The 17581-nt window shown below is 41.0% G+C and overlaps 1 protein-coding gene and 1 pseudogene across 2 annotated transcripts; both read right to left on the reverse strand.

Annotated features, from left to right (window-relative positions):
* Positions 1 to 1902: 1902 nt before the first annotated feature.
* LOC144648491 (uncharacterized) lies at positions 1903 to 4034 on the reverse strand. Its single transcript, XM_078508026.1, has 2 exons — positions 3714 to 4034; positions 1903 to 2341 (listed from the first exon to the last, which is right to left on the reverse strand). Exons 1-2 carry the CDS (start codon positions 4001 to 4003, stop codon positions 2119 to 2121), a joined length of 513 nt encoding a protein of 170 aa, XP_078364152.1. The 5' UTR covers positions 4004 to 4034; the 3' UTR covers positions 1903 to 2118.
* Positions 4035 to 9852: 5818 nt separating this feature from the next.
* LOC144649453 (thyroxine 5-deiodinase-like) lies at positions 9853 to 17166 on the reverse strand (annotated as a pseudogene). The gene is made up of 2 exons (XR_013569900.1): positions 15653 to 17166; positions 9853 to 11195 (listed from the first exon to the last, which is right to left on the reverse strand). The product of XR_013569900.1 is annotated as a thyroxine 5-deiodinase-like (transcript).
* Positions 17167 to 17581: the final 415 nt, after the last annotated feature.

A 17581-nucleotide genomic window follows, 5' to 3' on the forward strand; every position in this document is an offset into this window, starting at 1 on the left:
AAACATTTCTTGTCTTATCTTGAAAAAAAAAATCAATCTGAAACATCTTTTTGGAGATTCTTACGTTTGTCTCAGAGCGAGTACTAAATATTCAAATTGTGAAAGCTATTTTCGTAGTAAACACTACGTCATTCACGCAATTTTTCTTCGCCGGAAACTGCAAGCGTCACTGCAGTGCACTTTTTCAGCCAGACTCCACTTTAAAGAAATTTTATGAGGAAGAACTGTTTTATTGAAGCGTTTGACTCAGAGTGAAAACAAAACGCCGTATTACGTACCCGGACTGTACTGAATACTGCAAAACAACGCAGTTTGACATGTACAAGTGGTGCAAGCTAAATAAAGAACCATAGGTAGACAGATTTCAAAACCGTAGCGATCAGCCGATCACTCGCGTTTAACATGAACACTCTGCTCTCTGAAATGTATAATTTTGTTTCATTCCATATTTTACAAGAAGAGAGGGCTGAATATAATCACATAGAGAAAACAAAGACCGCTGGACATGTCCAAGCTATTTAAAACTACCACTACGTCAGACCCATGTCACGCGATCTCTCGCTTTAGCTATAAATAATCATTCACCTATTTTCTGTTTGAATACTCTGCGCTCTTTTTGTGAAATACTTATTGTTGTGTTACTCAAGCGTTTGGCCGGAGCGAGTAAGTCGTACATTAGCCACTGTAATATTGCAAAACAACGACTTATTTTCTGATATCCCAATTTTTGTTTTGAGTTTCGGTATTTGAGAATCGAAACGTTATCGAAATGTAAGTTGCAAGCTCAGCAAGAATGTGTCAAAGCACGGGATACACCTCACCGCTAAACGGAGAAATCAATGGGATGCCTTAGTCTACTCTTTATTTTGGCGTGATTTGCTTTCTTTTAAATGAACTGTTTGGGTTATTTTATTGAACATTCGGAACAAAATAAATATTTGCATACGTAAGCAGGCATTTTTCCGGCTAGGCATGTGGTTTTAAAAAGAAAAAGATGACGTGGTAAAGGAAATTCATGTCACGTTCACTCCGTGACTAACGCAAACACGACTTGTGTGTTTCTCAAGTGACTGCTTTTCTAAATATTTTACTGTGCGGTGCCGTGCCTTTAAGCCAAAGCACTGAAAGAGGTCAGGAGGTCAAACATTACCCGCACGATTATAAACTGCTTGCAGTTCTTGTTTAACTTCTCAAATGGCTAAAAATCACAAGATTAAGGTCGCGCGGGACCCTTGCTCATTAATAAATTCATTAGCCAAATTTCTTGACGGAGTGCTATCTTGTAAAGCTTTAATTCACTACATTTTGAACATCGATTCCTCTAAAATTTAACAAGGATATTCGGGGATAATGGAATTACCTCAGGATTGTCCTTATACTGAGAGATGACCGTTGTCTGTGATGTTACAAGCCCTTAAAAGTTTAAGAGAGCAAAAATGCGAAATCTAAACTTTGAAACGTGCTATCTTCATTTTGAGAAGGAAATTTAAAAATTCGCTCTAGCCATAGCACAATAGAGTACACTAAGTTAATGTTCCTCGCGAATCAACTCTTGAAATTCTATATCGGCGGAGAAAACTTGGACACAAAATTGCAGGTTTTTAGGCTTCCGAAGACCTTCCGAGTCAATGTTTACAACAACGTGTGATATATTCAAAGCTGTGAATCTAATTATGATAATTCCCAATGTTCCAGCGCAAGTGGCACAAAGCTGAGAACAATTACTAGTAATTACTTGTACAAAAGAGTTTGAAAACAAATATTCTCATGAATATTTCGTTTGTTGTCGGCTTCAGTCGTTTGGCAGTTCGTGCATACTCTTTAAATAAATACATACTAATGATTGCAAGGGTCCTGCGCGACCTTAATATATGTTTTGACAAACATGATCGTAACCTTCTGTCACGCACCGCCATAACTCTAAAATTCAAAATACGCTGGGTTCCGAACGAAGGCCGTTATTGGGTTGAAATATTGGAAACAAATGTAATTTTTGTGCCTCTTTTACTTGATATGGATAAAAACTTCAGGGTCTCTTTAGTTGGATTGCTTGATGACGTCACGTGAAAACGATCCATTCCCCACACTTACTCCATGCCATTTTAAAGCTATAGCACATCATTCAGGATTTACATCCTCTGCATCGAGATATTCCGATATGGTTGAAGAGCGGGCCGATCTGTAACTTGAATTCGACGAGCCGGGATTTCCATCTGGAACACTTTTTCCGATACTTGTCTGGATGATCACAAAGTGTAAACACACGTGAAGAAGGAATCCCAGGTACATCGGCGTACCTGCATCAAAAAGAATCTTCATACTTTGCTCCTTGATTTCACATCTACAAAGGAAGTAAAGCTGCGAATAAGATCTCCTGAGAAGATGATAAGTAACGTCTGAAGTATCATGACTACTGCTGATGGCATATTATTTATTTTACCAATAAGTATAAAAACAATAACAATATTATTATTTATCATCATCATCATCATTCCTTGTTACGCCCTGGGACGCATATTTTCCTCCTTAAAAAGGTAAAAAAAAGGTAAAGCAACTTTATTTATACACGGTTTTGTTTAAAGCTAGAAGCTTGTGGGGCCGTGTATATGAAACAAAGACTGAACAAATATAATACATTAAATAAACATAACATGGTTAAAAATCCCAACTGGCAGGAGGCAGACCAGTTGGCTATTTACAAGCATGACCGAGGATTTGAACTCGGGACGACCGAGAACAAATCCAGATAGAGGTCAGAACGGGACTTGAACCGGGACCTCCAGATTTCAAGTCCGGCGCTCCAACCACTCGGCCACGCTGCCTCCTTAAAATCAGTGGCAGATCTAGTGGAGGAGCCCGCGCGGGTCCCCACCTAATTTTTAGGAAAAACTGAGGCCCAAGGGGCGAAAAAAATTATTTTCGAGCGCGGGTCCTCCTCTTTTTCCAGGGTCTGGATGATCGGGACCCCCATAACTGAAGGTCTGGATCCGTCACTGAAAATTACAGTGTAATTGTAACATGTACACAAATTCAAATTGTATCTGCTGATTTGCATATTTTTGCAGGAGATTTCCATTGCGCTTTTGTAAAAAAATCCCGTATTACAATTCAATCTGTAGAAACCTGCAACCTGCACAACAGGAGAAAGCTACGCCAAGCAAATGGCGGACATGTACTTCTCAAGTGACATTAGCTTTTGCAAGCCGTATTCAAGCCCAGTCTCTAGGGATACAAAATACAATAACTTGCCGCCCAGTTGTTGTTGTATTCCCATTCCCCTCAAGAGTACCTCAAAGAAGTAATGTATAAAACGTCCCCTGTACGTGTAATTGTACAAAGTCTCCACTCGTGCACTATAACTGTACAGAGTGGGGGTTAAGATTGACATAAAAATACTCGGCAGGTTTTCATATTTGGGGCAACTTTTTGTTTTTTGAGCAGTTTCTAACCGAAGATTTCCGAAGATTCTCCGATTGTTGTTTGAAAGCCACACGAACGTTTCGGATCAGTTTTCGAACTTTTCCGAAGAGAAACGAAGTTTCCCGAAGATTTCCAAGAAAGTTTCGAAGATTTTTGACAAACCAATTTTACTCAGCGCTCGCGATATTTTCGGTACCAAAACGTGGAGGGCTAACCCCCATCCCAAAATTTTCACCCTTCCCCCCCCTGCTCCGCCGCCTATGATAAATCAGCAAGCTTTTCTTGTTACAAACCTGAATATTTTCTCCAGTCCAAGATACTGATCAATCAAGCTCTCCCCAAACATGGAGAATATCCCTAGCATAATAGCAGGTACAAGAAGGTGATTTCTTTTCGTGGTCGGATTTCTTAAGGGGAAGGCTCGAGCGTTTACTTTCATGAACAAACCCATCAGAAATGCCGTGGCGACGCTGCGTACAATAAACTTTGCAGCGTCCCAGCGAATGTAGGATGGGTCCTGACCAACGTCGCCTCTGTCGTGCACAGTAGCTGCCCAGTAACAGGCGATGAGTGCTTTCATCATCCAACAGGTAAACCCTACTGCACCAATACAACAAACCTATTGGAGAAGAGAAGAGAATTTAAATCGTAGGCAAAGCTTAAGGCAGGAGTGATTAGACATGGATAAGGGGTGATGAATTGTTGTGTCAAAGCCCCTGCATTACTATGTTAAAATGTCAGGTCCATGGTATTTAACAATTAGACGGCAGCTCGAGGTTCTACCGGCTGATAGTTGGCGAGGGCCCACTATCAAAAGCGGGTAGAACCGAAGCGGCTTGTTAGCATACCCACTGACCGATCTATAAACAGACGCTAATTGATTAGAAGGTTTTGATTGATAAAATTCAGGAAGACTACGCGCGCGCTCGAGAGCTTTCACGGATCGATAGTAGGCATGGTAGCAAAGATTGCGCGATACCAAGTAGTAGTTTATAAAATACAGTTTTTTATCTGCAAAATTTTTCTGAACGAATAATAAAAACACGAGCCCTGGCGATCCCGAGAGGATTTTTGTCTTTTTGACCACTGTTACAGAAGCACAACACTCATCGATTCCTTATCCTCCACACCAGGGAATAGCCCACGACTGCAAGACGAAAGAGTAGGTGAAAAAAGGAGGGGAGGAGACCAATATACTTTTATTCGACGCAGGGATATTTAGTGGGCCCCAGTTCTCGCACCACGCCTACATGAATCAGAATGCCAAGGAAAAGGAAAAGTGGCTGTACAATCCAGCCACGCCCCGACCACCAACCCGACGGAGGAGTCTACACAAGTTGAAAAGCCAGCCTAAAAAAAACTGAGCATCTCTTTATCCGAACAAATAATCGTATTCCGTAGATACAGATAAATAATCACGAATATTGAGCGAGGAATGTTGATTGTCACTAGGAGAAGGGACCGTTTATATTCAACGTTCCTGCAGGCTCGTCCGCGGAAGAGAGAGCGATGAGGAGCAAGAAGCGAAGAGGAAGCAAAACGAAACACGCCCAGAAGGGCGACAGATAACGCTTTGTCAAAGAAACGGCGCACAGAACTACCAAAAGAAAAGAAACCGGGCAGAAGTCGTCTAGTAACAAGAGGAAGGAGGAGAGGAAGGCGAGAAAAAAGTTGCCAGGCGCGCGAGGACACCCAGGGAAGAACGCGCGGACCGGAGCCGGAGGGAGAGGGCGGGCGGGAAGGAAATCAGTGCAAATGGTTTGTCCGCGAGGGACCCGGGGAGACCTGCCCGGATTAATTTTCCTTCTAAGAATGTATGTAAACTCTAGGTGGATTTTTCCCAGAATCAAATTGAGTGTCTTGTAACGGGGTTTAAGGGGGGGAAGCCGCCCTGAATTTCATATGTTGCCGAATCACCTGTAGATAAGTCCCGAAAAATAAAAGAAACCAACACAAATTCTCCGTCGTAGACCCGAACCAACACGAACAGGTAGGAGTCTCGTTGGGCGGTCGCCGGACCGATCGAGATTGGCTCGTTAGAAAAGATGTTTTTTTCCACCGAGTCTCGGCTATGAAGTAAGCTTTGAGCCCAACACAAAAGAAAGGAAAAAAACCAAACCTACTCGATTCTACCGTTACAGCCTCCCGCTCCCCTCAAAAAAATCGATTTTTTTGAGGGGAGGGACGAGCTAAAAGTTCGGTAAAGTTCAACACGATCAGTGGCTCTTGTACAGAAAGGAGTCGTTCATTCTATACAGTCCCGAAAATGTAGCTCGATGCAGTGAGAATGAAGGCACTGGCAAGTGCTAAATGAAAAAAAATATCCTGGTGTCTGCGACCTTTCAGCAATACGTTCAATTTGGCGTCGTGATAAGTGACAAGTATTCATTATATTTTGGCCAGAACATTGAAATGTTCCCTTGAAATAATTCAGTCTAGACATGTAAACAGAACTACCTTGAAGTTCAAAAGGAAACCAAATATATTATTTACGTGTATTTATCTTAACATTTCGCCATTTCGTCATTTCGCCATTTCGCCGTTTCGCCATTTCGCCATTTCGTGTTTTAAACACGCCCTCTTGTAACTGTTTTCCTTCAACGGCTCGAGTTGGTCGCTAAAAACAGTAGAATCAGAATGAAAACTATAACACGTCTTGTAAGAAATCTTCGCCGTCGCTTAAGTTATTTGGATCGTTCGGTAAGTTTCATCCAAGCCAACCGAAGCATGATTATTATTCTAAGCGGCTCAGTTGCGCAACAAAAGACACCAATATATAGGGGCTAGGGTTCACTAGTATATGTTCACAATGGGTGTCGATAGGTGTATCGAGAAGCTAGAATGTCAACTAGATATCAAACTAGACTCAAGCTGTTTTGAAGTTGTTTTCTGTGAAACTGGTTTAGACTGTTCAAAGAAAATATTTCTACGAGCGATTATGAAGCGACACAATGAACAATGCTTATGAACCCGACCGTAGTGGTGTTGTTGTTTTCATTGCCCATCCCAGGTGGGGTTTAATAAGTGAAAGAAATCGTTCCTAGCTGAATACCATGAAGTCAAGCAGCTAAAAACAATTCAATTTACATTCAGTAGCTGCTGTACCTAGGAACACTGAGACTGCTTTTAACTTGTGACGTTCAGAGTTGGCCCAGTGTTCCTTTTTTACAAAACCCAGGCCGACATAGTCATTTTGAACCCTTAAGACGTTTGTAATACAGTCAACTCTCTAACGGACACCTCTTTAAGACGGACGCCGGGTTGGTCCCTTCCCTGCCATTTTTCAGCCATTTTACTGCAACTTAACTCTCGGCTATAAGACGAACACCTCTCTAAAACGGACAGTTGAAGCCGGTCCCGACGGTGTCCATTTAAGAGAGAGTTGACTATTTTGAATGCACGGTTTTCTTGGAAATCAATCCACCGTAATTAAAGACTACGTTTCCGTGTTGACATATATACAAACTGTAAAATGTCTACTGACTTGCCTGTCAACTCAACGGGTAACAGCATTCATGGCACTCAACCCTATTGAGTCCCTATTCCAAGTGCCACTTGCATTGGGACGGTCTCTTTTCCTTTTACAATTTACCCTTTGGTGGTCATATTAGAGCTTCTCCACGGAGCAAGTGACTAATCCTGTGTCATCTTTTGTTCTTGCTCAGATAAATGTCTTCCGATGTCTTCCCGAATCGTCTGTTTTAAGATCTCGTTAATGCATTACTTTCTTGGCAAAACAATACCCATGTTGCCTCAAAGCAAGACATTGTGTGGAAGCTCAACACGGAGAAATGCGAGTAGTACACATTGAAGATTAGTATACCTTAATGTTTTTGCTCAAGCTACATGTGTTGCGGTGGATGAGTGCGTCCACACAGGTCACGGTCCGCAACGGGGAGGAAGAAAGTGACCGGAAGCAGAGTGGACCACAACTGATTTTCACTGAACTTTTCCAAAAGGTGGACCCCCGGATCCCCCAGATGTTAACCCACGGCGCCCGCACCCACCCGGCAAATTCGCCTACGTCACCAGCTACACAGTTCGTCACACAAGAACAGTTAAAAGGCGGCATCTCCAACCCCTAGCCTAAATTTACACCCCACAAGTGGGAAAGACGCATTACCCAACAAGAAAGACTGAACGGACAGGCAGAAGATCTACATCCGAAACCACAGGTAGACGCCCCTCTCCTCTTAGGGTGATATTGCCATATCCGCAGATAATGCTGCGTAAAGAGAAAAGACAGTATACAGGGCGACAAGAGGTTTATTGCCACGACCAACCTCACAGGGGCAAAGAAGAGAGAAAAGCGGGAAGGTGAAACCGACGTCGACAAAAGAAAACAAAACAAATAACGGTAGAAAATAGAAAAGATCCTGACGCCGACAATCCATGCCATAAGTTCAGTGTCTCAGTGTGGAATGTACGCTCTCTAACTTGCGGATGCTGTCTCTGTCATAGAAGGCCGGGGAGGTGTTGAACGCAGTTTTGAACAAGTGACGTGACTTTTTCACTGCACGTCTATGTTCTTATGTTCCCCAAATCAGTCGCTTGCTTGTCTGTTATGTTTGTCAGTTGTACGCTATTTCTATTTTCCACTGTTATTTGTTTTTCTTTTTTCTTTTTGTCAGCTTATCACAAGCTGGTTTTTCATCTTAGCTTTGTTTAAATTTTGAAAACCGTTAGTTTCCATACTCACTCCTCATTGAATGCCCCTGAAGAAGGTTGGTTTTGTTCAACCGAAATATATATCTATACCAAGACAGGGCCGTAACCAGACCTTTGCCATAGACGAGGCAAGATCTTGAAATTTTGAAGCTGTGAAACTCTGTCAGAGACAATTTCCATGAGGTATTTCTTGAGAACAATCAGTCTTGTTCAACTGGGGATTATTTTCCAAACAAAACATATTTTGTTTTTAATTTTGGGTAAAAATTTAGACAGGGCTAGTGCCTCGTCTTGTCTCTTGCTAGTTACGACCCTGCAAGATCCAGCTCCAATTTGCTTCTGTCTGTCATAGTGCCGGGTCCTTGCATAGTTACTGGAAGTCATGATCAAACAATTTGCTAGGCAGATGTTATTTCTCAACAATAACAGTCTTTGACAACCGCCACCATCCATTTTTGTTCTCGCTTGAGCTAATCTTGATAGTTAGGTGCACTGACCAATCTAAAATCATTTAGCCTTATTCTATCAGTAGTAACCCAGTTGCTGGTTTTTTATAGAGTGACATAAAACAATACGTTTCGGCCATAACGTACGATCGATAGATACAAGACACCCGTGTAGCCATTTGGATTGGTTGTTATGCTACGGAGTTATAGAAATAAGTGTGAAACTAGAAGAATGAGAAATTCTGTAGCAACGCGCAAGACCAATGAATGTAGCCCACAATTTAATGGTACCAAGTTTTCCTAACCCAGAATTCTCAAATATAAACACCAGACAAGCTTCTGCAGTGGGTTTTTCTGGGTTTCTTTTTGGTAACTGAGAATTTTTCATTAAAGTTGAAGAAAGTGATTAGAAAAAGTGGTGATCAAGTTTACCATTCCTTACGTTGCAAGTTGCAGCATTAGACATGCTAAGGTCGATTTACACGGTACGATTTTGCCGCATGCGACATGCTTGCGACATGCTTACGACAGGCCTACGACACGAATTGTCGTGTAAATCAAACAACTCGCTTACGACTTTCGTGGACGTGTCGTAAGCTTGTCGCATGCGACAAAATCAAACCGTGTAAATCGGCCTTTTTTTCTCATTTCCGGGAAGCGCAGTGACGTAATGGTTAGTGTGCTAGGACTTGAGCCCTTGCCAGAGTCACAGTGTTGTGTTCTGGTGAAGACACTTTGCTGTAACAGTGCCTCTCGTCACCCAGGTGTACAATGGGTACCCACGAATTGTTGGGGACCTCTGCAGCCTGACAGAATTCACTGCTGGGGAATAACCTGCGATGGACTAAAATCCCATCCAGGGAAAGTAGCAATCCCCCTAGCCGCTTCAGATTGGGCTTTTGGATTTTTTTTTGTAGTGACGTCATTATTCAACTTGATGACGTCATCGCTCAAGAAATGATGTATTAGGGTGAAGAAACTCTTTTCAATAATGATGGATTCTGGCCCTTTTTGAAATGCAATCATGGATGTTTCGTGTTTCCACATGTTGAAGTTCTTCCGACTATTTTATCAAACGATGCCCAAATGATCTCCACGAAATCAGTGTTTCGATGCTGATCCAACTTGGAAATAATTTTGGTAAAAATCAGGAATGAGGTGGGGAGGGGGGGGGGGAGTTATAATTAAGATATTTTGATTGAAGGTAAAAAAATTGTCATTTCGTTTGCTTCTGGTCTAGTTTTCAAGTGTCTAAACTATTTTTGCTGCGCAATGTAGCAATAAGTGTTCGAAAGTGTTGTAAAACAGTCAACACAAATTTCACGATGTATAACTTGGTTTATTTATTGTTGCTCTTTACAATTTTGAGTAGATAAACTTGATCAGACAAGTCGAAGTACATCGGGCTAAGGAACCCTGCTAAAGCAGTTTAGTTTCAAGGCCTTCATTATATCAACTTGACATAACGTTTCTACACAAGACAGTAAGAGCTCTCTTTACAGCTTAAATAGATTTGATTTGAACAATATGTACGTATTTTTTAATGAGATTCTTTAGAGAAACCGCAGCCTCACATTTGACCAGTTGCAAAAGAGAAATTTTTATGCTAGTTCCATTTTGCAATTTTCCACCCGATGAAAGGAGGTTAATATGGTGTAATATAATACCAATCTGATTATCACAACAACTTAAGGGTGTGACCGTCTTCGTATTTTTTTTTTAAATGCCAGCTTTATCATTAAGCCACTCTGCGCAGTGGACATATTTGGAAAACAGGGGTTATGTACCCCACGAAGTGATGAATAATTTAAATATCTATACCTCTCAGCACCGGAGCTAAATACATTATTAACGATCTAATCTTCGAAATATATTATTGCTGGTTTAAAACACCAAACTTATAATCTTTGAGTATTTTTCAATACAAACCCCTAATGTTAATGGTTGGAGCATTTGACAACCCTCTCACGGAGAGGAAATGAAATTTTGGATCCCTGTTAAATTTTGAGTAGTCAAAGGAAAAAAGTGCCAGTTAAAGACGAAGTCGGGTCTCAAAGAAATCATTAACCCTTCCCCCTCCGGCCAATATTTGTTTTGTTACCAAAGACGCCAGAAAGATGCTCTTAAGTCTTAAGTGTTCCACGGTCACGTGGAAATTTTCAATTTATTTTTTTTGGAGTACTTGTTACTTCGTGCGCGATTTTGTAAATAGCTTAGATATGTATTTATTCGAGCAATTCAACGAAGATGTTCCGAGAACGGCACTTTTTTCTTTGACTGAGCGCCTTTCAAAAAATAATGGACAAGTTAAATTTCATGTGGTCATTAAAGACGTTTTCAATTATTTTATGAAAGTTTGCTACTGTTCAGTTCATAGCAGTATTATTCTTCAGTCACACAATGTAAAATCCGTCCAGCATAGTTCTCTAACCAAACTCTGACTTCTTTGATGTTGTACGACATGGGCCCAGGCCCTCCCTGATACACTATTCTACTGTCCCGGATGATATAGAGTCTTTCTGGACTTGCGCCATACGCCAAGTTGGCGGCGTCTAACATGGTGTCCACTGCCACGGGACATGGTGGATTGTGGGATAGAAGTAGCTGAGCTGCCGCGCATCTGTCTGCTTGTGTTCGATGCTTGGGAATGTTGTAATTGTTCTGAAAGCAAAACAAGGGATAAAATTGCAGTATGTTATACAAATCTTAGGTAATAAACAAATTTACTCATAAATGACTCAATTTGTTCGGTAATGCCGTGGTGGGGGTGGGGTGGGGGGGGGGGGGGGTGGAGCATAACACCCTAAAGAAAGGGGGGGGATCTACAATTTTTAACAAGCTGTCGAAGGAAAAAAACTCTTAAATGATTATGACCTTTCTGATTTTTATAAGGCTCAAAGTGATCATAAAATAAGATAAACGCCTTTAATGGCCACCAGCAGGATGGAACCTTTGTGCGGTAGTGGACATGCACAGTTGTGGGCGCGGGACGGACTGAGCTTTCCTATTACCACAGTGCCGGCGCCATATTGGCTAAACTTGGCTGTTTTTAGCCATGTTTCTCGACGCAAGCTAAATACCGAGTCATTGAACTGCCCATGCCTGCTTAACATACGACAAAAGTGCTCTAAGAATGCATCTACTTGTAGTTAACAGTCATTTCCACGGAGTAGTGAACATGTGAGTTTCCAACTACGCTTTGCATATAAGGGGTCTATTAAAGATGGCGGACCATGAGGACTTTTTGCGATGAATGACCGTTGGCTTTGAACACTGTAAGAAACCAAAACCTCGCAACAACGCTCAACGTCGTAGGCTTCTTGGAACATTTTCTCTGATTGGGCAACAGGGCTAAGAAAACACAGTTTTCTAAATCAAAAGTAAACCACTTTATTTGGATAACTTTTTGTCAACCATGCAATTTGTCAAACAAGTTGTGATCGTTCGGCAAAGCCTTGTTTTGATACCAACTTTAGAACGATCTAAATCGCGACGGAAAGGATTATAAGGCTGATATCTCACGCACGGAAAGACATATAATTTATATCAGTATATATGCATATTATATCTTTGTTATTTTAATAGGCTAAACCTCAAATTAAACAACAAATATTAACGATTTTACTGTTCTGCTCATTGTCTGTTTTGTATTGAGCGTGATGTTAGCCTGTTCCCAAAACTGCATAACCAGTTTAAAAAAATTTAAAAAAGCAAAGTCCTGCTCTCTTCGAGGTTGATCTGACAAGGAAATCTATCATAGAATTAGTTGGTTTCACCTTGGAAGATCTAGTTAAAAATCGATTTCCGCTCTTAGAAATGAAAACCCGCCCCTTGTACTTGATAAAATACTACAAGAAGCTTCGAACTTGGGGGTGGAATGGATAAATTTTTAGTGGGTGTAATCTGTGGCTGGAACCTCTACTTATTTACGCCCTAAAAGCGTTCTTAAACAGCTAATTACAGAAATCGACACTCTTGGCACAATTATCTATAAATATATCGCTGAAGGAAGAGATAGCGCAATGGCGTAAGCGCGCACCTTACACCAATGTGGCCTGAGTTCGCCGGACGCCTGGAGCAGCGTTATATATGTGGTCAAAGGGTTTTTCTACGGGTTCCCAATGCTTTATAACGGCACTCCACATTCCAATTCAATCTGGACGACCTACGCTTGATAACGAGCCTTCAGGAATTATGACTTCTTTGGTGAAGTGCTTAATTACAGATTTCTAATGACATTACAGTTTAAAGCTTACAAATATTGGAAGTTTTTCCTTATTCTTTTAAGCTGAAAACGCCCACAGATTCTATGGATATCTGTTTTTTGCCCACCCATGAATCTTATTAATAGCGATGTCTGAGTTTGCATTTTTATGACCTTATATATCTACTTAGTACAAAACAGATCCCCTCTGGGTTTTTTGAATAGAATTTTAGGAAGAAAAAGCTTCTTTCTTTGGGCTGTGAAAGCTTGTTTTTTTTTTGGGGAGCGCCTATCAGCTTATTTTTTGTCTATCACGAGAAAATTATTTATTTTTCACACCTTCGGGTCATTGGGGAAAGTAAGTTGAACAAAGCAAGATGTGCTTTAAACTCGGCAATCAGAAGATCTACCAAAACTTTGCTAATCTCTTGTTTGTTCAGGACACGTTAAATTATTCGGGTAATAACCATTCATAGTTGCCCAGTCAGCGCACGGAACGTTTTGAAAAAGTGCATTGCCCTGTTGGGAACGATTTTTAAAATCCCTTATGGGCGTGTTGTAGTTCACCGAGATACATGAAGTACGTGTGAAACAAATCCGGTATTGCGGTTTTTATCATCATGTTCTGCCTGACTAGCTGATATGTCTAAAAATTCGCATAGAGCGGTTGCAAAGTATATTATGTTTTCGGATTAAAAGTCTGCTGCTTTTTAATTGCGGCCGTTTAGTCGACTGTTTTTTTTTTAATCTTTGTTTTTCTTTGTTTGGCTTTCACTTTCCGCCGGCGAAACACGACATGTAACTTTCTGTAAAAATCGGCACCTTTTTGCTTTACCCCTTTGCTCATTTTAGGAGCTCCGTTGTTTGAGCCGTAACCGTGAATACCAGTGTGGGTGAGAAGGGCAAGGATTTTATACTTGGTGAAAGACGTTCTTAACTCAAGTGGCCAAATACTGAGCTTCACAGGAATCAAAGAATAATTCAATTTGAGCTGAAACTAAAGGAAAGGCGGGGTTTGAAAAACGGATTCAGTTTTACTTAGCTCAAAAGAAAATACAGATACCAACAGAGAGTCATAGAGAAACACTGAAACATGACGAATAACGGTCCCTTACAAAAGGCCACCCCTGAACAGGGGGGTAAGGCCGGGATATTTAAACAAAGAACTTGGAACGAGCAAGAAAATAGCAGAAAACGAAAAAAAAGCCGGCATACAAACAAATTATCGCCAAGAAAGAGGATGAAAGAGTAAAATGTGATCAAAAAGAAAACTGAGTAGGGGTATCAAATGGTCTTTGCGAGCATGCGAGCACAGCGTTTTCTTTGCGAGCACGAGCATTGACAAAAGTTAGCCTTGCGAGCAACGAGCACTTTTCAAAAGCTACCTGCGCTAATCCGAGCATGCGAGCACTTGTAAAATTATTCAACCTGGAGCAAACGAGCACCCACTAAAATTTTGGGAGCGTTCCGAGCAGAAGTCAAATTTTGCAGCCACTGCAAAATTTTGATGGACCATTCTTGTCCCCTCTGAGTGACTCTGACTAACGTCGCTTTGGGCAAATGACGTGCATATTTCCTGATAAATCCCAATAAGTAGAGTTGAGATAAGCAAAGTTAACACCCACGTTACATGTATCTGTGCAAATGCTGAAAAGGTTGGGGGTTGGGGGTATAAATTCTTTTTAGCCTTCTTTATAGATAAAGAAAAAGGTCAGGAGATAAACCTTAACACGAGACGTTTAACTTCAGGGAAAGAGACATATCTAAACAAAGTTTTAACAGACCCACGGGGGAACTCATGCATAGCCCGTGATCCATCGAGAGATAATCGTGACAAGAACGTGTTTCGGATTTTTGTTTGTAAGGATAAAATCCACCTTTCGCCATATCAAGTGTATTTTATTGAACATTCAGGTTGTTGTGAATACTTTTGGTTCTTTTCTCTTCATGGTGGTCTTAGACAAAGCTGAGTATTTTATATGTCATGTTCGCGTGATATTGATACTTTAATCGCAAACTACATGTAAACTGGAAAAAATAAACATTGAAACATCCTTTTTGGTGATCATAACATGTACAGTGCCCCTGCTTTTATCAATTTTTTTAAGTGAATGTTCGGATCGCAGGCAATTTCGTTTTCCAAGTTCTTTCATTTGAGCCACACCGAATTTGGCTATCTCAAACCTGACACACGAACAAATTGAATCACTAAGCAAGTCTCGGAAAGCCAATCAAAAGCAAAAATATAGCTGTTTAAAAGACTTTTTAACAAGGCGATAATTACCTGAAAATCCTAACTGGCAGGGAGTTGGCTAATCGCCCTTCTTGACGTGAACCGGCCGGAGATTTTGGTTTAAATTGCTAGATCGTATCGCCCTTTCGGAAGAAGATTTGGGTGATGTGAAATACCTTTTCAAAATATTAGCATGTAAGAAATTTTAAGTCGCGCTAAGTAAGACGCAAGGAAAACATGTAAGTTAAACCGGAGAAAAGCCGAAAAAGAAGGTATCTAGGTAAGAGTTACTTGGCCGCAATTCGGCGAGTCGAAAAACCAATTAAAAACGCAAAATGAGCCAAATTAAAATTTGATACAGAGATGGTAAAACCGGCAAAGATTATATAATTAATTTTGTGATTGTGTACCGGAGAATAGTATTCCTGTATCGACAGGAACTTTTTTCGCGTTAGTTAAACCGGAAACAGGAACAACGAAACTAAGATTTACGTCCTACGGATGTCTTTACCGCCAAGTTTTGAAATTCAAGATGTAGGAAAAAATTATTGTTACTTTTCCTTGTGATGTTTCCTTGATGTGCGCAAAAAAAGTTTGCACGGATGGAAAATGCATTATGTAAAATGTTTTTAAAATTGATTGTAAGATAAAATTATCTACAATAAAACGAGATAAATTTACCTTAAACGCCCAGCCATCTGACGGGTGAGCCTCCTCAATGTATACAATGACAAAGTCTGCTACATCGGCAAAATCGCGAACGATGTCGCCGAAATCGCGCAGCTTCGTCAGAAATGGTCGTCAGCTTGAACTGCCAAAGTTTACGACAAGAGGACGTCCTCGCTTTGACGTTTCCAGCAGGCGAAAGCACATCTTGCCATCCACGGAAAAAAGAGGGGAGTTGTAGGCTTTGGCTCCAAGTTTTGTCTTCTTGTTCGTGTCCAGGAAAATGAATCTCCACAATCCTTTGAGCATTTCTCGACTGAACATCGTATCCCAGTAATCATCTGGAGGCATTTTCAGTCCGAACATGCTGTCGATTGCGTTAGATATAAGACGCTTGAAAAAAGGGAACGCTCTTAGAAGCCATCCCAAGCAGAAGACCAAAACCAGGAGGGAATACAGCGCGAACGAGCGCAGCTTTTGGAAAATGAAAATCATCTTTGCGCGCGCCCACTAGCGCACTCGACGCATCGGATGCGTGAGCTAAATGAGTTTGTGACCTGTGGCTAGCTGATTTTATATTTGTATTTATATCTTTCGAATTCAGGAAAAGGTCAACAGCGCTCATCACATGGCAGGTTGGAAAAATAACAGAAACGATTTTGATTTCCGCAGAACAATGACATGAATATGTGGCAGTTTTTGGATACCTTTGTGTCTCGTCTAAATCAAGGTTTTATCCAAACAATCCAAAAAATCGCTCCAAAGAATTCAGGGACTGGATTTCTCCGGCGTGTTGACGTACTAAGCTTTACGGTGTTATGTCATGTTGTGAATAACTAAAGAACCGTGATGATCAGTGGCGAGTTGAAACCCCACAGATAAACACCTTAATCTGCGCGAACATAACACGTGACCGAACTGAGGAAGCCCCCATCACCAACCCGATATGACATCTTGACAAGAACTCGTAGCTGTCCTCAAAATTGTGCGAAAAATAGTTTCGCGCTGTTTTTGTAATAGATGTAATTATTGCAGTGTTGAAAGCTTAGTAAATGATGTGCGTGAGAATCAGAGAGGTTGCAAATGAGATGGTTGGAAATGGGATATAGTCAGGCTAGCGAGGTCATCGACAAATTTGGATTGAATTTCTTACGAGAGTCGACCACAACTCAGCCATAGTGTGTTTTGATTAGTAATCAGGGCACAAGGATAGCCAAAGAAGCTTGTAAGTTTTGAAATATGTTGCATACTATCATGAAATGTCTTCATTTTGTAGATCAGCTAGAGATGACGAAATCTAGTCATGATGCGCAATCTTAGAACTTTATCACCGTTCCAGTTGTAGTTTACATAATACAGTCATCTCAACAAGAGTAGGCTCTTTTCACAAAGAAATTCCGCCACCTATCTTCAGGATTAAGGAAGTAGATTGAAGTTTGCTTATACGTTGCGTGCTAGCAACAATAGATTTATCAAGACGGCTTACCAAAACACGATCTGCACGAAAAGGCATCGAACCTTCCAGACAAGCCATCACGTCTGACAAATTAGCGCCCGCGCGCAATAGATTGCCTAGCCTGCGGTCTTTGACGCAAAAGCTGGTAGGTACTAGCCCTCTTGGAAGTTTTTGTGCCACAAAAATGATTCGTTTTTCGTTCTTAGTCAAATTTGAACGATGTTCGTGCAAATGTGTCCGAATGTGTGAAGGTTGCGGTGCAGTTTACGGAAAGCACAATTAGCAAAACTGGTTACTTTAGTGAAGGAAGGAAGTGTGAATGGAAACCTTAAATCGCCACAAGATCTGACAAGATTGCTGATTTCTAACCACGAGTCTACTGACAGACTCTGTCAGGGAGAAACGCGGTAGATCTGAAATTAAAAATAAGAGGAATGATGCGTGTGGTTGAAGACGCCGTTTTTCTTAAACAAACTTGGGAATCTCGA

Source organism: Oculina patagonica, chromosome 4 (genome assembly GCF_052425735.1).
Source record: "Oculina patagonica isolate OP01 chromosome 4, crgOcupat, whole genome shotgun sequence".
NCBI classification, from domain to species: Eukaryota; Metazoa; Cnidaria; class Anthozoa; order Scleractinia; family Oculinidae; genus Oculina; species Oculina patagonica.